The 19,987-nt window shown below is 40.0% G+C and overlaps 1 protein-coding gene across 1 annotated transcript in view; it reads left to right on the forward strand.

The window, feature by feature from the left end:
* The first annotated feature begins 832 nt into the window (after positions 1–832).
* Positions 833–19,987, forward strand: part of STPG4 (sperm-tail PG-rich repeat containing 4) — a 44,701-nt gene continuing 25,546 nt past the window's right edge. The window contains exons 1-5 of the mRNA XM_036750023.1: positions 833–922; positions 8,138–8,197; positions 11,023–11,283; positions 17,977–18,041; positions 18,286–18,340. Of these exons, the coding sequence (XP_036605918.1) occupies positions 833–922; positions 8,138–8,197; positions 11,023–11,283; positions 17,977–18,041; positions 18,286–18,340 (531 nt within the window). The remainder of the gene's footprint in view (positions 923–8,137; positions 8,198–11,022; positions 11,284–17,976; positions 18,042–18,285; positions 18,341–19,987) is intronic.

A 19,987-nucleotide genomic window follows, 5' to 3' on the forward strand; every position in this document is an offset into this window, starting at 1 on the left:
GTCCAATGATTCTTAAATTTTTTCTTCTCAAATCGATTGTACAGATCAGTTCTTTTTAATATCAAACACCATATATTTTCTTCTATTTTTTAGCCTTTTGACTTTTGTTTTAATATGTCTTATATCTCATGGATTAATTAACTTTTATTTCATTTATTCTAATTTTCAGATAGTTGTTGCTTTGGCAATGTTTTGTACCTCTTGTGCCACACTATTAATTCACTTTCCAATTTTTTCTTCCATAGATCTCATTTATTTTCCAATTTTTTCCTTTTGCATTCATTTATTGATAAAAACATATTTAAGATTTTTTTAAGCAAACTCTCATTTCATCTCTTCTTGTAATTCTAATTAAGTTTTTGTCCAGGTTTTTTTCTGTTTAGTTTTGCTTTTAGATGTTTTGGTCTTTTGTGTTTGTATCCTGAACATCCTTGTCACCATAAAAGTTTTTTTTTTACAATGGGATTCCATTTTTTTGTTTGTTTATTGTCAGTCAATAAATATTAAGTGCCTACTCTACTGTGTCAGGCACTGTACTAAGAAGTGGGGATACAGAAAGAGACAAAAGACAGTCTCCGCCCTCAAGGAGTTCACAATCTAATGGGGGAGAAAACAAGCATACAAATAAGCTATATTCATATATTCAGGATATATAGTAAATAATTAAGAGAAGTAAGGCACTAGAAGAACAGAAGTTAGGAAAGACTTCCTTTAGAAGGCAGCATTTTAGTTAATACTTGAAGGAAATCAGGGAAGCCAGCAGACAGAGATGAGGAGGGAAGAGCATTTCATTCATGCAGGAATAGCCAGAGAAAATGCCTAGAACCAAGAGATGAAGCATCTTGTTTGTGCAACAGCCAAGGGGCCAGCTTCACTGGATCGAAAAGCAAGTGTCGGGGAGCAAGGTCTAAAGATTGGAAAGGTGGGAAGGCGCTAGATTGTGAAGGATTTCAAATGCCAAAAAGGATTTTATATTTGATCATGGAGTTGATGGAGAGCTCATGGACTTTACTGAGTAGAAGGGTGACGTGGTCAGACCTGCATTTTAGGAAAAGCAGCTAAATAAGTGGGAACAGACTTGAGGCAAATTGACCCACCAGCAGGCTATTGCAATAATTCAGGTGTGAGGTGGTAAAGGCCTGGATCAGGGTGGTGGTAGTGTCAGAGAAGAGAACGGGGTATATCTGAGAGATGTTGCAAAGGTGAAATTGAGAGGCCTTGGGAACAGATTGTATATGTGGGGGAGTGAGAGAGAGTGAAGAATTGAGGTTGATACCTGGGTTGTGAGCCTGAGGGACTAGGGGGATGGTATTACCTTCTACAGTAATAGGAAAGGTGGTGGTGGTGGTGAGAGTATAGAGGGAAAGATAATGAGTTTTGTTTTGTATTTGTTGAGTTTAAGATGTCTATCAGACATCCAGTATGTGATGTCCGAAAGCATTCAGAGATGCAATATTGGGAGTTGGGGCAGAATGGGTAGATTTGAGAATCATCAGCATAGAGATAGTAATTAATTAAATGCATAGGAGCTGATGAGATCCCCAAGTGATGTAACATAGAGGGATGAAGAGAAGAAAGCCCAGGTCAAAACCCCATGGGACACCTATGGTTAGAAAATGAGATCTGGATGAGGATTCAGCAAAGACAACTGAGAGAAGGACACATAGGTAGGAGAAGAGCCAGGAGGGAGCAGTGTCCCCAAAACCAAAAATATTAGGCTCAGGAGGGTGATCAACAGTGTCAGAGGCTTCAGAGAGATAGAAGAAAATGACGACTGAAAAAGGCCTTTGGGTTTGTCAATTAAGAGATCATTGGTAACTTCGGGGAGAGCTGTTTCAGTGGAACAATGAGGTCAGAAGCCAGATTGCAAGGGGTTAAGAAGGAGTGAGAGGAGAGAAAAGAGGTTAGCCTTTTCAAGGAGTTTAACCATGAAGACTCCTAGCTTACCATCTGACTTCAAACCTGCAAACTTAGTGCTACCAAAGTGGTCTGATCCAGGGCAACATCTAGATCCCTGCTCCCGGGGCCTGAACTCTGCCATTTCCTGATCTGGATTTGGGTCTGGGCAGTGAGGGTGGTGCAGTGGATAGAGGCCAGGAAGACCTGAGTTCAAACCCAGCCTCAGACATACTAGTTGTATGACCCTGGCCAAGTCACTTAGCCCTGTTAACCTCAGTTTCCTCATCTGTAAAGTGAGTTGGAGAAGGAAATGACAAACCACTCCAGTATCTTGCCAAGAAAACCCCAAATAGGGTCATGAAGAATCAGACATGACTAACCTACTAAATGATGACAAAAAGACTACAGAAGACTGCTGCTTTACTTATCCACTGTCAGTTACCTGGGAAGCCTTGTTGGTTCTACGTGGCTTCCCTTCCCTTTAATCAGGGATTCTGGCCCTGGTTATTCCTCCTCAGGCTTCGGGTTCAACTAGAAGTTGGAACTAAGACCCTGCTCTGCTTCTAAAGTAGGAGTCACACTGACGCTGTTTGCAAGTTCACAATTTGTTTCTCTTAGTCTACAGCCTATAGCCATTCTATACCCAGAACACCACTTGTGGGTGCAGGTTCCCTTCCACCATACGCCTAGATCTGTGACCTAGAACTGGGTAGCAAACAACAAAGCTGTCAGTTGGCATCTGTTCCCATTCCCTGTATGTGCCCCTGTATGGGTGCAGGGCCTCTTTTTATCTTGGGTGCAAGTGCACTTGGCCAGAAATGTCCCCAGTGTGGATGACCTGGGCTTGAAAAGTGACTTAATTGTGACTTTTTCTTACATTTCTTCACCGGGATTTGGTATAGAGTCTTTTCTAGTTTGGAGGAGTTTTGGTGGGGAACTCACTATATTGTTTCCTGCTTTTCTACCACCTTGGCTCTCTCTGCCAATGATCTCTTAATTGTAAACCTGATAATCTTTTCTCCATCCTAGTTCTTCATGACCTCTCTGCAGTATTTGACACTGTTGATGACCCTCTCTTCCTGAACACTCTCTTCTCTAGGTTTTCATACTTCTGTTTTTTGGCCTTCCTCCTACCTATCTGATCGTTCCTCAGTCTCCTTTGTTAGCTCATCATTCATAACAACCCCCTGATCTCAAGGTTCCATTCTGGACCCCTTCTCTTCATACTCTCTATGCTCTCTCCTAGTGAACTCATCAAGTCCTATGAGTTTGATTGTAATCTCTATGCTGATGACTCTTAGATCTATATATCCAACCCTAACTAGTCCCCTGAGCTCCAGTCCTATGTCTCCAAATGCTGATTAGACATTTCACACACATTCCATAGGCATCTCAGACTCAGCATGCACAAAACAGAACTCATTATCTTTCCCCAAAAACCCCATCCTCCTACCGACCGCCCCTATGTCTATCAAGGGCACCATCTGTGTTGGCAATCAAAATGGGCTCTCAGCACTTAGTTCAACCAAGTGCCCTTGAAGAGTTTGGCCTTTATTTCCTTGATTAAATTAGGAGTCCTTGACGATCTCCGTGCCTTAAAGAAAAGCCTATTTTACATGGGTTTGAGTGACATGTTTGGGACATGAGAGGCTTTTAGACCACATGGGTTTAAGTTGCCTCTTTGTGACGATTTTAGGTCACGTGGGTGAGTTGCATGTGTGACTCACCCTTGACCCTGAAAAAGATATAAAACCAGGGGTTGGCTTTCTCTTTTTCGGAGCTCTGACCCACAGCTGTGGTGGCATGTGTGACTCTGGGCCAGCCCTTTTTGTGAGCTCCCGGGCTGAACTTAGATGTTGGTAACTAGGAATTGTATTTGGTCTGTCTGTCAATGTTTGTAATTTGTTCGTATTTGCTCTGAAGTTCAGGGTGCTGGCTTTTCCCCCTGATCTAAGTGAATGGTATTTGCATGCTGAATTAAAGTAAGCTTGTTAACCTCTTAACGTTGCTTTCCTTAGTAAAGCAGATCAAAAGAACCTGGGCTTTTGCAGCGTTCTGTGAACTGGCTGTTGATGGTTTTACACCCCCCACAGCAGCTGCTAGCCGGATTGTTGAAACACCATCATACTCCCTGCCCATGCAGTCTATGAAACTTGGTCATCCTTGATTACTCATTCTCACTCACCCCTCACATCTAATCAGTTGTGAGATCTCATCACTTACGCCTCCATACCTTTACTTCAGTCCCCTTCTCTCCGCTAACATGGCTGCGACTTGAGTTCTGGCCCTTGTCACCTCTTGATAGACTTTTGCAGTAACTTGTTAATTAATCTCTCTGTCCCCACACCGAGCCATCTTCCACAAAGCTGCCAAAGACATTTTCCTAAGGTCCAGGTCTGTCCATGTCATTCCCTACTCAATAAACTTCAGTGGCTCCCTGTTACATCAAGGATCAAATATGACACCAAAATATAAGACCAAATAAGATAAAATATAAGACCAAATATAAATGTTTGGCCTCCACCTTTTGCATTTCACATTTCATTTCATATTATTCTCCTTTATAATACCCTAGAGTCAATCCAAACTGGTTTTCTTAGTATTCATCACACATGCCATCCCACGTCCTTTCTCTGGGACTTTTTTTCCTTGTGCCTGAAATTCACTTTTTCCTAACTTTCATTTCTTTTTTTTTCTTTATATATTTTTTTATTTTTTAGTTTTCAGCATTTATTTTCACAACAGTTTGAATTACAAATTTTCTCCCCATTTCTACCCTCCCCCCCATTCCAAGATGGTGTATATTCTGGTTGCCCTGTTCCCCAGTCAGCCCTCCCTTCTGTCACCCCACTCCCCTCCCATCCCCTTTTCCCTTCCTTTCTTGTAGGGCAAGATAAATTTCTACACCACATGGCCTGTGTATGTTATTTTCTAGTTGCATGCAAAAAACTTTTTTTTGTTTTTGAACATCTGTTTTTAAAACTTTGAGTTCCAAATTCTCTCCCCCCCCTCCCCTCATCCTCACCCTCCTTAAGAAGTCAAGCAAGGCCACATGCATATCATCATGTATAACCCTTCCACAATATTCATGTTGTGAAAGACTAACTATATTTTGCTCCTTCCTAACCTATCCCTCTTTATTGAATTTTCTCCCTTGACCCTGTCCCTTTTCGAGAGTGTTTGTTTTTGATTACCTCCACCCCCATCTGCCCTCCCTTCTATCATCCCCCCCCCCTTTTTTTTATCTTCTTCCGCCTTTTTTCCTGTGGGGTAAGATTCCCGAATGAGTATGTACGGTATTCCCTCCTCAGGTCAAATCTGATGAGAGCAAGATTTACTCATTCCTCCTCACCTGCCCCCTCTACCCTTCCTACAGAACTGCTTTATCTTGCCACTTTTATGCGAGATAATTTGCCCCATTCTATCTTTCCCTATCTCCCTTCCTCAATACCTCAATATATTTCTCTCTCATCCCTTAACTTGATTTTATTTCTGTTAGATATCTTCCATTCATCTTCAACTCACTCTGTGCCTGCTCTCTCTCTCTCTCTCTCTCTCTCTCTCTATACATATATATATATATATATATATATACACACACACATACATATATACATACACACTCACATATACATATATATAGCATAAAGATATATATATATACACACATATTCCCTTCAGCTACCCTAATACTGAGGTCTCATGAATCATACACGTCATCTTTCCATGTAGGAATGTAAACAAAACAGTTCAACTTTAGTAAGTCTCTTGCAGTTTCTTTTTCTTGTTCTTTTTCTTGATTACTTTTTCATGCTTCTCTTGATTCTTGTGTTTGAAAGTCAAATTTTCTATTCAGTTCTGGTCTTTTCACTGAGAAAGCTTGAAAGTCCTCTATTTTATTAAAAATCCATATTTTGCCTTGGAGCGTGATACTCAGTTTTGCTGGGTAGGTGATTCTTGGTTTTAATCCTAGCTCCATTGACCTCCGGAATATCATATTCCAGGCCCTTCAATCTCTTAATGTAGAAGCTGCCAGATCTTGGGTTATTCTGATTGTGTTTCCACAATACTCAAATTGTTTCTTTCTGGCTGCTTGCAGTATTTTCTCCTTGATCTGGGAGGTCTGGAATTTTGTGACAATATTCCTAGGAGATTTCTTTTTGGGATCTATTTGAGCTGGTGATCGGTGGATTCTTTCAATTTCTATTGCCTTGTGGCTCTAGAATATCAGGGCAGTTCTCCTTGATAATTTCTTGAAAGATGATATCTAGGCTGTTTTTTTGATCATGGCTTTCAGGAAGTCCAACAATTTTTAAATTATCTCTCCTAGATCTATTTTCCAGGTCAGTGGTTTTTCCAATGAGATATTTCACATTGTCTTCCATTTTTTCATTCCTTTGGTTCTGTTTTATAATATCTTGATTTCTCATAAAGTCACTAGCTTCCACTTGCTCCAATCTAATTTTTAAGGTAGTATTTTCTTCAGTGGTCTTTTGGACCTCCTTTTCCATTTGGCTAATTCTGCCTTTCAAGGCATTCTTCTCCTCATTGGCTTTTTGGAGCTCTTTTGCCATTTGAGTTAGTCTATTTTTTAAGGTGTTGTTTTCTTCAGTATATTTTTCAGTATTTTTTGGGGTCTCCTTTAGCAAGTCATTGACTTGTTTTTCATGGTTTTCTTGCATCCTTCTCATTTCTCTTCCCAATTTTTCCTCTACTTCTCTAACTTGCTTTTCCAAATCCTTTTTGAGCTCTTCCATGGCCTGAGACCAGTTCATGTTTTTCTTGGAGGCTTTTGATGTAGGCTTTTTGACTTTGTTGACTTCTTCTGTCTGTATGTTTTGGTCTTCTTTGTCACCAAAGAAAGGTTCCAAAGTCTGAGACTGAATCTGGGTGCATTTTAGCTGCCTGGCCATATTCCCAGCCAACTAACTTGACCCTTGGGTTTTTCAGCGGGGTATGACGGCTTGTAGAGTTAAGAGAACTACATTCCAAGCTTGGGGGGATGCGCCAGCTCTGCCACACCAGCACTCCTCCTTCCCCAAGAACCCCAAACCTGGACTGGACTTAGATCTTCAGCAGGCTGTGCACTCCTGCTCTGATCCGCCAGTTAATTCCTCCCACCAGGTGGGCCTGGGGCTGGAAGCAACTGCAGTTGTAGCTCTGTAGCTGCCCCACCTCCTCTGCCCCCGGGGCAGTGGCCCAACCGCAAACTCCTTTATAAACTCTGTCCCCAGCAGCTTTTCCCACTAACTTTCTCTGTTGCCTTTGGTGTTTGTGAGTTGAGAAGTCTGGTAACTGCTGCAGCTCACTGATTCAGGGCACCAGGGCCCGCTCCGCCCAGCTCCTGGTCTGGTTGCTCCATGCCGTCCAGTCTGGGCTCTGCTCCACTCCGCTCAGCTCTGCTCCCTTCTCTGTGCAGGATAGACCTCATCCAGCGACCATCCAGGCTGTCCTGGACTGGAGCCCTGCTTCCCTCTGCTATTTTGTGGATTCTGCAGTTCTAGAATTGGTTCAGAGCCATTTTTTTATAGGTTTTTGGAGGGGCTCGGTGGGGAGCTCACGGTAGTCCCTGCTTTCCAGCTGCCATCGTGGCTCCGCCCCCCTAACTTTCATTTCTAAGAACCCCTAGCTCCCTTCAAGGCTCAGCTCAAATGGCACCTTCTACATGAAACTTTTCCTGATTTCCCCCAAATTGCTTTCTGTCTCTTTTGCCCATGCCCATATGTGTATGTGGTGTCTACCTCAGCTAGGTAGTAAGTTCTTTGAGAGTAGGGACTGTTTCACTTCTGTCTTTATATCCTCTAGCAATGCCTGGCACTTAGTAAATGGTTGTTGATATCCTGTTATTAATTCAAACCATAATCATCTTAGCTATAAATATAATAATTATAATACCACCTTGTGTTTATACAGCTGCTTTCTTCCTAAGAACCCAAAGCATCCTCCTTGCCATAGAAACAGTGGCGAGGTAAATCATCCAAATTTTACCCATGAAAATTTTAAGACAAAAAATAATTTAAGATAAAAAGCAAAGTGTAAGCAAATATTTCTTTCAAGGAAAAATTTTTTGTGTAGTCTTGATTTTCATATAAATATTAAAAGTACCTTTGAGGAGATTATTGTTTAGGTGAAGATATTAACTTGTTTGAATAACTACATATAACTTGAGAGATAATCTCCCAAATATATTTCTACATTTATATGTACATATATATAACTAATCTGTTTTTATTACTAGAAAGTAAGATTTAAAGAACCACCAAATGAAAGAGAATCATGGTGGCGGACAACACTAAAAGTATGTATATTTCAATTTTTTTCCTCATAATTCTTTCTTTTTATATGAAACTGCATGAAAGGAGGAACTATTCATAGCTATCAGTCATATTGTAGACTCATCATTTCAGTAAAGCCATAGGAATTTGAAATATAATTTTAATTTTTCATATAAAACTCTGAAAAGTAAAACAAGTCAGCAGGATTAGAGAAATCACCATGACATAGAAAAATTTTATCCTGGTGCTTGGTATTTGGGGGTAGCAGGTGACTTAGGGAGGAGGAAAACCCAAGGACCCCAGAAAAAGTAGTAGAAAAGCCTGCTCGTTTCACTCTTTCAGAACACCTGGCTTCTCTTCCACACTGGCTTCAATGTCATGTCCTCCCTACAAATCCCTTGAGGACACCATTTAGTCTGCTCCTTCCCCAACATTCAGAGGAGACCCTGAAAGTTACAAAGCTTGGTGGTAGTGTCCCCTAGGAAGCTGTATTTATAAAGCAGACTGGCTTGGTGGCGGCCTAGGGTGATGGGATGGGGTACAGTGAAACTGCCAGATATAAGTATGAGATGGGGGTTATGAAGGGAGGGAAATGGGGAAAGACCTTGGGAGACGGGAACAGAACTTTACAAGTCAAAGCCTGAAGAAATTGGGGAGATCAGGATCATGCATTGTGACATTAATTTGTACTAGTACGTGTATATACATATATATATATATATATATATATATATATACACACACATATACACACATATATATATTTTAAAGAGAAGTTTTTGACAACAGCTGGATTAGATTATCTCTAAAGAAAAAATAATACAATGGAAGAAAATACAAGGAATTGGCTGCTAATGAATTTCTTTACTTCATGAAAGAGAATTTTGATTCCTTAATTTTAGGACTGACTTCTAGGTGCAAAACAAATTTCAGAAGCCTGGCTTTACAACATATTAAGATGACAATGCTTCCAGACCATAATATAACTCAAAATGGAAGGAAGTAGCATTTAATTAGAGAATATTTTGCCCTTGGTTTTGTTCGTATCTTGTTGCATGGTCTTCACAGATTTTTCATATTGTTTTAGCCACTGTTAGCAGGAACAGTTCCCAGTACATCAAAGACCTGTCATTTTGTTAGCTCTAGGTCACCACCTGGGGCTTAGTGAATTTACCTGCGTCACCCACAATCACAGCCAAGAAGGGTTAGAGGTGAAGTTTGAATGAAGGGTTCCCCTATTCCAAAACCAGTCCTGATCTTCTACCACTAGATAGTGTCCTTAAGGGTCAGTTTGGGTAAACAGAAGAGTTCCCTATAGAGAGCCAAGACCCCTGGATTGTAGAAACAATCCTCACCTCTCCTTCCCTTCACCTACCTGACTTTGAACAAAGAGGGCCCGATGGGATAGATATGATAGACCTACAAACATGGAGGTAGAGTTGCCATATCTCTCCATCAGATTCATCATCTGCCGCTCGTGTGAAGACAAATACAAACCAAAACAAATACACGGAAGACCCTTACAGGTCTCCTGTGCTCATTCCCCTGGAGGAGGGCACAAGTGTACTGTGGAGAACAGTTTGTTAGCCATAGAATGGGGTATCAGAGGGCACAGTCTAGGGTAGGATAGGGCCTTGGGAGGGGGCAGCTGGGTGGCACAATGGATAGAGAACTGGATCAGGAAGACATAAGTTGAAACCCAGCCTCAGACACTAACTGGGTGACCCTGGGACAATTACTTATCCCTATTTGCCTCAGTTGTTCATCTGTAAAATGGGGACCTACTGGAGAGGGAAATGGCAAGAAAACCCCATAGACTTGTGTGTGGAGTCACAAAGAGTTGAACAGGGCTGGATGGCTGAACAACAATGAGAGACACGGGAGAGATGGAGCTGACATGGATGGTTGTGAGGGAACTCATATGAGTTATGAGGTTATGAGGGAAAGGAATTTGGGCTTAGGCAACCTACCCATCAGAATCTAAGGGATGCTTAGTGAAACAGTAGGAAAATAGATTGTCATGTTCTTCACAGTAGCAATGATAACATTCACTTTAATAATTCCTGAGCACAAGGTGGAAAGGGGGAGAAAGGGGTGGTCCAGGGCAGATGGAGTATCTGCTGGGCTTGTCTTAAGGTCAAGACAGGGGTAAGTGGAATTAGTCAATAAACATTTATTTAGTGCAGGGCCTGTACAAAATGCCTAGAATACAAATGAAGGCAAAAACACAGTTCTAGTGTGTCCTCAAGGAGGAGAAAACAAAATATAAATAGTGAGGTCCATACAAGATGTGTAAAAAGTAAATGGAAGGCGGTCTGGGAGGGGAAAGCATTCACAGCTAGAGGAACCAGGTAGGGTCTCCTACAGAAGATGGATTTGGAACTGAGTCTTGAAGGAAGCCAGGGAGGAAGCCCCCAATGATTGTAGAGGGGTGGGGCATTTTTATTTGCTCTCCAGCCACAGTTAGCTCTGCCTCAGGACCCACTCCCATGTTAAGTAGACGGATTCTCTGAGTGAGAGGGAGGGAGTTCAAGAAGGTCGTTAGCCCTGGACTGGTGGCAAGGGTGGAGGGGAAGGAGTGCCATGGCAGATGGCCAGTCCCTCCCCGTGCCTGATGGTCACACTGGGGTTAGGTGGAACATTGGACTCCAGCAATGCTAAAACTTTTTTTTTTTTGCCAACAAGTATACCAGAAATAAAATAATGAGGGTCCAGCCACCCTCAAAGTCTAATTGTAGCAAGAGCATTTGGGTCATATCACAGTGTTTCATCAAAGCACTCATTAGAAATGAAGAGAGTTGCAGCCCAACTACAAAATGATCTCAGAATCAATGTTGCTTTTCAACAGGAAACTCCAATACCAGGTACCTACACATTGCGAGACTTTCTTGAAGAATCCCGCTTAAACCCGGTGAACATTACGTACAATTTTAAAAATGAAGGTAGAAAAAAAATCTCTTTAGTGGAATGGAGGAGGGATACAACACTGCCTGATATACCTAAGTACCTGCCTCCTAACTTCATTGACCTGATCAATAAGCAGATGGCTTCTTACTCATTCAAAGACACCCCAAGGCAAAGCCCCAACACACTGTGTCTCAAAGATCAGGTAAAGCTCCATCAATGCATTATCTCTTGTTTGTGAGACTTGAGGTGATCCCAGGAGAGCCATCAACAAATCTCCATGGTAATCATATTCTTTAGAAATCAAGCTTTTGATTTGTTTTCTTCTTTAATCTTTTTTTTTTGCCTGATTACTTTATTTCTGATATACTTATGTAACAACAATATTGCTTGTAGCTGCTGTGGAGGTATAAGGCCAATAACACCAGCACACAGGAGGGCTGCTAGCACAGGTTCTTTGATCTGCTTTTCTAAAGGAAAGCAACTTTAAAGGGGTTAACCATCTCACTTTAATCAAACATTTACATCATTTCACTTAGTTCAGGGGAAAAAGTCAGCACTCAGAACTTCAGGGAAAACACAAACAAATTACAAGCAGGAATTACAAGCAGAGAAAATAACACAAATCAACAGATAAGGCTTCTAGCTGTCTGACCAAGACAATATATACATAGTTACCAGAGATAGAAGCACCAACATCTGAGTTTTCAAAGGTGAGGAGCTCCTTAATGGCTACCCAGAGTCTCATCTGGCCACATCACACAATCACTCTTCCAATGAGTGAGCCCCAAAGCAAAATGCTAACCTCAGAGTATATATACACTTCTTCAGGATCAGAGGGCAGCACAACCCTTGTGACCCAAGCTCATGTGACTCAAACTCATGTGACTTAGGCTTTCTTGTGACTTAAGCGGGTCATCAAAAACTTGATTCAATCAAAGGCAAGACTCAATCAAAGTCACTTGATAGTCTTAGTGCTGAGAAGAACTAGAACTCCAAAAGAAAAAACAGCAAAAAGTCCCACTTTGCTTGCTCTTACAACTTGTTGGCAAACTTTTAAAAACTTTTTAAACTTCATTACCAGGGGTGGCTCTCTGAGGAGGGAAGTGGAGAGGTCTATATTCAGAAGTAAAAGAGACATTAACAAAGGTATTAACATTAATTAATTAATTATTAATAACAAAAGGTATGAATAAAAATATGATTAAGAGATTTTTCAAAAGAAGTCAAGCAATTAGTATCTGTTTGCAAATACAGGATAATCAGCATGAATCTTCCCTTTGGGTGCTCCCCTGTGAAACCTGCTGAAAGAAAACTTTCCATTAACCACTTTGGTCATAGGAGACTCTGGGCTCTCTTATTTCTATATAAATAAAGAGAGCTTCTTTCCAGCCCCTTAACAGCTTCACTTCAGAAGGGCCAGGTTCACTGAATAAAGTTTCCAGTTCTTTTAAAGCCAACTTAGACACTTACCCTCTTATTTTAAACAATTACTTTTATATAAAAAAATTATTTCTATTGTTAAGTACCTGCATCAATCAACCTGATCATAGCAATGCCTTGTTATTCCTTTGTTTTTATAGAATTGTCTTGAGTTGTATAATCTGGCAAAAGTGAGGCCTGGCCTGACAGCCAGCAGGGAAAGGAACAGACCTGTATTAAGCACTATGCTAAGCGTTTCACAAATATTATCTCAGGAAGGTCAGAGTCTCATCCCAAATGACTTCATTCATAATTTTGGACACCAGCTAGATGCACATCCTGACTAGATAACCAGTGGTCTCCGAATGGATGGATCCAGTCATCTTTTCAATTTATTTTTCAGAAAAGATTTGTCAAAATGTGTCAGGTAAAACATTTATATGTGTTTTTCTGATTTTTTTAAAAGCTGTACTTGAATGATATGATAGTACCTTGAATGGTACAGCTTTTAAAAAAATCGGAAAAACACACTGACAAATACACACACACACACACACACCACACACACACAGAGTTTTCATAGTGCTTAAAGCTTCACAAATCATTTTTCTTACATTATCTTATACATTATCTCATTTCATACAACCCAATGAGGTAGGCGCTCTTATTATCCTCATTTTTATAGAAGATGAAACTAAGGCTAAAAGGGGATGAAGTTGATCTGCCCAAGGTCCCACAAGATAGTATCTAAGATAGGATTTGAACTTGGGTTTTCCTAAGTTCCAAGCCTAACACTCAAGCCACTACCCCACACTGCCTCCTCCTCAATAGATCCATTAGTGGTCTTCACCAAAGCCTTAGTTTTTTTTTGTTGTTGTTGTTTTGTTTTTTTGGAGGGGGAATGCAGGGCAATTGGGGTTAAGTGACTTGCCCAAGGTCACACAACTAGTAAGTGTGTCAAATGTCTGAGGCCGGATTTGACCTCAGGTTCTCCTGACTCCAGGGCCAGTGCTCTACTCACTGCACCACCTAGCTGCCCCAAGCCCTGGTTTGATGTTTCATTTTGCCTTCAAAGGTGACCTCGGGTTCTCTAGAACAGTGCTGTCAAACTCAGATAAAAATTGAGGCCACTAAAGCGTACATAAATCCCTGAGGGCTGCAGACTTGCTTAGAAAACCACAGAGGAACATGATCTATGTTCTTCTGTGTTTTCGTTCAGCAGCACCGTAACGGTAACAAGAGTTACCCCCGAGGGCCTTGTATTTGACACTTCTGCTCTGGAGGCTTTGGCAGGTCCAAGTTCTACGATCTGAGAACCCTCTTATCTAAACCTAGAGAGGCTCCTTACCAGAGTGTCAGCTACCACATGACTCATTTTTTTTAATCATGGCATCGTTACTTCTTAGTAAAAACCCTAAAGGGGTTTATATTAGGTGCTATGTATTAGATATGTGTTAGGTAGGAGAATATCCATACTGATGAAATCACAGAGCCTTAAAATATTGAAGTATTATATCATTGGGATGGAGCTTTATAGATATTCAGCTCATAACCTTTTTCCCCCATACATAAACAACTGAATATTTTGGCTTTGTTAGCAGAACTCAAAGGAAATAATGACTTAAGGTGAATAGTTATAATTGAAAAAGCCAGAGTTCATAGTAACTAAAGAAGTTTTCATAAGCATTACCAGTCAAATCTCAGATCAGTCAGTCAATAAACATTTATTAAGCACCTACTATGTGCCAGGAACTATATTAAATGGTGGGATACAAAGCGAGGCAAAAGACAATCCCTGCCCTCAAGGAGCTGCAATCTAATCAAATGCTCTTCCTATGTAATTACTGGAAAATCTAGATCAGAGAATCTATTTTTATTTAATGTTATCTTTTATCATATATAATTGTATATTTATTCTATTATTTTATACATCAATTTTTTATTATATAACATACATATTTTATTCATACAAATTGGAGAAAAGCAAATGACAAACAAAATATTTGAAATATCATAATTTCAGGCAAAGCACAGTGGTACACACCTGTAATACCTGATAATACCTGGATAAACCTGGGCTGGCAGATCACTTGATTTGGATTTCTGAGCTACAGTAGGGCTAAAGCCATCTGGGTGTCCACACTAAGTCTATCCAACACCAATATGGTGAGTCTCCAGGACCTGGGAGCAACAAACCAGGTCAGGTTGGAAACACAGCAAGTCAAAGCTTCCATGCTCATCAGCAGTGAGATGGAAAATGGGAGGGGGTGCAACACTTCCAGCATGGGTGACTTAGGGAGATCCAGTCTCAAAAAAAAAAAAGAGAAGATGTTATATCATAATGTCATATTGAGTACACTAATTGAAATTCAGGGTTGTGGAAAAGCGACTCCTCTTTGCATTGCAGGTTCATCTGATGCAGAGCAGGCAACATTCAGCAACTCATTCCCCTTCCAATATTTGACCCCACATTCCTTCCTACTCTCCTCTCCTTCTCTAAGTTTAGTGTGTTTTCACCGTGGTGGTTATCTTTGAGATCTTTCTAAAGCTTAGTCTGGGGACATACTTTTTCTTGGTTGTTTGTAGTCACTCAACTAATGGCCCATTTCAGTGGCACTTGTATTTAAGGTTGAACTATTGGGCCACGGCTTAAACTTCTCCACATCTTTCCACTTAATGTTAACTAGCTTTTTGTATCAAATTTCTTGGTATTGTCACTGGGTCATTAAGACTCTTCTTCCATTTGCCAAATGGAATTTAGTATTTAATGAGCTATTTCTTATTTAATTTTATGCCTCAATGATCTGGACTCAGCATTTTGAATCCCATGGAATGGCTTTCTAGATTAGGGACGGCTTGAGTGATCCTTCCTGCTCCAGCCAGGGCTGAGTTCTGGAACAGCCTCTTAACTTTCTGTGGATCCCCTGGTTTCATGAAACACCATCCTGTCTTCCACCCAGTTGTCACTTCTTTCAGGCCCACTGTGGAACAGGAAACAGTCTTCACATCTCCTCCCCGAGCCACAGCCGTTCTGTTTGGTAGGTTTTTTTTTTTTTTTTGCTCCTATCTTATTTCCCTTACCACAAAAGACAAACACAAAATATCTGACATGTCATAATGTAAAACCCAATGTGGCACATGCCTGTTTGAAACAGTAAGGCAATAAACACATCAATGATAATCGTGAATATGCCTATGTAGTTCTGTATCTTCCATAAAGAAGGTAAAAGAAGTATAACATTTATTCAGACACCAGAGAACCATATCCCATAACCAAATGCTCAGCTCCCACAGCCAGTCAGCCCACTTTATCATAATAGCAAGGAACTTAAAACACCATATTACAGCCTGGAAACTCGTCATCCCAAAACCTCTCTGACCCCCTGCTGGGCTCTTCCCAAACACAAACTCACAGTATAGCTAAGTCAGCCTGTTCAGTTCTAACAATCACAAGGGCAGCCATTAGCAGCCATAACATCTTTCTCTCTCTACCTCTCAGCATTTTCTGTGTGACATAACTTCCTTCTCCTGTCAGAAAGCTCCTCCCACCATGTAACTTAGGCTTTCTGTGATGTAAGCAGGTCACACGGCCCATCAATGGGTGGGAAAGATCTTTAAATCAAAATTGCTACTACACTACTATAACCCTTGCTTCTGGGAAGACAGAAGCTAGAGGATTCTTTATATTTGTATCCCCAGCACAGTGCCTGGCACCTAGTAGGCACTTTATTAAATACTTGTTGATTGATATTAATTATTTGATTACTAAATTGTTAGCTCCTTGAGGACTGGGATCAGGTCTTATCTCTATCAGCATCTAGCATAGTATATTTCCTATAATAAGTAGGTGATGAATAGATAAATTTTTTATGGATAGACATTATTCTAAAGCATATCTACAGCTAGGCCTCTCCTATATTCAGATAAACTCAAGGTGATTTTAGGAGTAATGATTGACCCTGAGGTCTGTGAACACAATTAACATTACTTCGTTAATTATCTAGGTTAATAAGCGATTCTGCTATGCTTTATTTATGATACTCGGTAATGGCAAGACCTCTGGGTATCTGCCTGTAAAACCTGATTAGAAACATTAATTAGTTGAGATGGAGTGTTTCTATGGTCTATACCACCCAATTCCTCATCATCATTAGACTCTGGAAGCACAGTAGTGATAGAAAGAATTCTACAGGAGAAGCCTTGCCATGGAAAATCCCATGCTTTAAAGCAGGAAGTTAATACATACAGTTAACAGTCACACATATTGAAAATGCAACCATGATGCATAGGGAGATGGCCTCTGTAGTAAGATTTTGGACTACTCAATGCACCATGAAAAAAGAAGGAAACAAAACCATTTTTTGCAGCCAATGCCAAATAAAAGAGCAGAGTTGTCAGCTGTTCTAAGGAGCCCCAGTCTTCTTGAGCAGTTTTAGCCAAGTTGCCTAAAGCAACTGCCCATATTTCAGGGCATTTCCATGGTGCTTCATTACAAACGTCTAATCTAGGTTGCTCACTATACGTGAATAAACAGTTGTTTTATCTTTAGGGCTCAATATTTCAGCTCTAAATTATAACCACAACTAATGTTTCTCCAGAGTTTGTAATATCAAGAAAACACTGAGCCAGAACAATGGTGCAGCTGTACCTTTTAAAATTAAATTTAAAAAATAAAACTTTAAATTAATTCATATTTATGTTGATCATCATTGTCACTGCAAGATCTGCATCTGGGGCCAGAAATGCATACATCTTTATAAAGAGCAGCTATGTGATGAGTAGGGTAGTGCCAATTGTATATGGACAATGCTAGCACATATTTGAAAACCTGATTTAGAAGAAGAAAAAAAACACCTTAGGGGATAATTTTTAACTTTAGAAGATAATTGACCATAGAATCTTTTTAATAATAGCTCCTTTAGTATGCTTAAAGTATGACTTATTTTCCAGTAACTTTATATATGCGTACCTTTTATGATTCTCAAGAACACGATTTTATAAAATGTGGCAGACTTCAATTGAACAACCACAAAGAGGAAACATAGTCTAGTGTTTAGACTTGTCGGCTTTGAACCAGGAAGAACCCCATTCATCTTCTAGCTCTAGCTAATGGCAATGATCAAGTCATTTAACTTTGCTCGGCCTCAGATTTGGAGGCTTCTCTGCTGTTCTGTAGAGATTCTGTGGTGTGAATTGGTGAAGGGAGTTCCCATACCGATAAAAATATAGATTATTAATCACATGAAACAGTATTTTAGACATCTATCTTTGAAAATGTGGTTTGAAAAAGTTAAACACAGTTTTCTTAAACTGCTGAAATAGAAAAATAATTATATAAGAATTATGATCTTGAGATAAAAGATTACAAATGATGACAAAATGATTTTAAGACCTGTGTGAATCTATTATTATTATATTATAATATTTCATCTATTATAACTCATTATTATTGTTAACCTATGTCCATGTCTTGTAGAAAATTGATGTTTCACCAGGGCAATATGATACTCTTCCAGCACCAGTTCCCAAGTTCCTTGCCAGGTAATCATTATTTATTCTCATTAAATTAATTATTTAATTTACATAATTCCCCTCCAAAAACTTCTTACAAACAATTATAATGGCTTTAAAATTTCATTTCTGCCAAGCATAATATTTCTTCAAACTTTACTATAATAATATGAAGGAATTCTAATATTTCTCAAGAGACAGAAATTAATAAAATATTGGCTAAAAGAAAAGTAGATTTTAAAAATGACATGTTGCATTTTTTTTTAAAATACAGGCACTATGTGTTCCGTTCTACAGTTCAAAGGTTTCCAACATATTATTTTATTCCAGTAAGTACATTGTTGATAACTATTAATTCTTGATTTTAAAAAGAGGGATACTTGGTTTCCAACATGCTAGCTAATCCTTTTGAGACTTTGTCAAAGGATGCTAGAACTGAAAGGGACCTTAAATCTAGTCCAACACCTTCATTTTAATTTGAGGAAATTTGAGTCCCTTTGAGGGTAAGCGACCTGCCCAAAGGCACACCGAGCCATAAGTGGCAAAGCTGCACAGTAGAGACTGGTTTCCTTAGTTCCAGTTCAGGACTATTTAAAGAAAAATACTTTGCCAATGAAACAAATAGCAAATGGTTGCTACTCTTTGATTTAATGCTGAAAATAAATTGAAGATTTTCTAAATCATTTGTAGTCATTTGTAGCAAATTAAGAGGTTAAGCAGAAAAGATAATTCAGGAAATAAGCAAGAATGCCTGGTTTCTTCCCTTTCAGGAGTTTAAAAGTGCTTTTTCTGTCTCTTAAAATTTCCACTTATGTTAGTGAATTGTGGCTAAAATAGACAGGTTCTCCGGAAGATAAATAAGGACATGTAAAAAGTTAATATTCATACAGGTAGCACAAATAGAGGAACGAGAAGAGGCGATTATAAAGTTAATAATGCTGTAGTTTTTCTTATTTTGGGGGGGGAGTACTATATTTATCTGAATATGTATGATCTATTAGAACATCCAGATGATGTGATAAAGAGGATTTCAATTCCAAGTCAGGTAAAGAGAAAGAACATGGTTGCTTTAAATAGTACCAGATCTCCTAGGATGAGCTTTATCACAGGGCACTGGAAGAAATTGCATAAGTCATCACAGAACCGCTCCTGGGAATATTTGAGAAATGATGAATATAGGGAGGAGGGACTGAGCAGTTAAATCTATGATCCCTTGATCTCCCCCCACCCCCCCCCCCCCATACACACACATACTTAGTGAAATGATAGAATGTAAGGGACAGGTAAAGGAGACACAATGAGGTTTGATGAAATGAAAGACTGTTGTAAGGGGCAGGTCACAGAGATAAAGAAGTTCAATCAGACTTGATGGAATTATAGGGTGCTTCTTGTCGTTGGTGGTGATGGTAGTGGGGACCAATGACACCGCTGCTAGCCACTGATTAGCTGGGGCAGCTGGGTAGCACAGTAGATAAAGTGCCAGGCCTGAGGTGAGAAGGACTCATCTTCCTGAGTTCAAATCTGGCCCCAGACACTTATTAGCTCTGTGACCCTGGACAAGTCACTTAACCCTGTTTGTCTCAGTTCCTCATCTGTAAAATGAGTTGGAGAAGAAAATGGCAAACCACTCCAATACCTTTGCCAAGAAAACTCCAAATGGGGTCACAGAGAGGTGAACATGACCAAAAAGACTGCACAAAAACAGCAATGGCCACTGACTACCTACACCCCTGTTGACCTTTTTTAAAAAAGCGAGATACGCAGTTGAGGCAGGAGATATCTCTAAGAGTATAAGCTCTGGGAGTGAAGACAGCCAGCTATTGAAAAATCTAGCCCTTGAGAAGGGGAATCAATCATCTCTTACTTCTGGGAAAGGAAGAGACTTCTCTATCTTCCCCTCTGCTCCCCCCGCCCATCAGTCATGACATCTTGCACCATCAGGGAGCCCAGGAGAGGAACAGAGCCATCAGAGATGC

The sequence above is a fragment of the Trichosurus vulpecula genome, chromosome 3, assembly GCF_011100635.1.
Source record: "Trichosurus vulpecula isolate mTriVul1 chromosome 3, mTriVul1.pri, whole genome shotgun sequence".
Taxonomy (NCBI): domain Eukaryota; kingdom Metazoa; phylum Chordata; class Mammalia; order Diprotodontia; family Phalangeridae; genus Trichosurus; species Trichosurus vulpecula.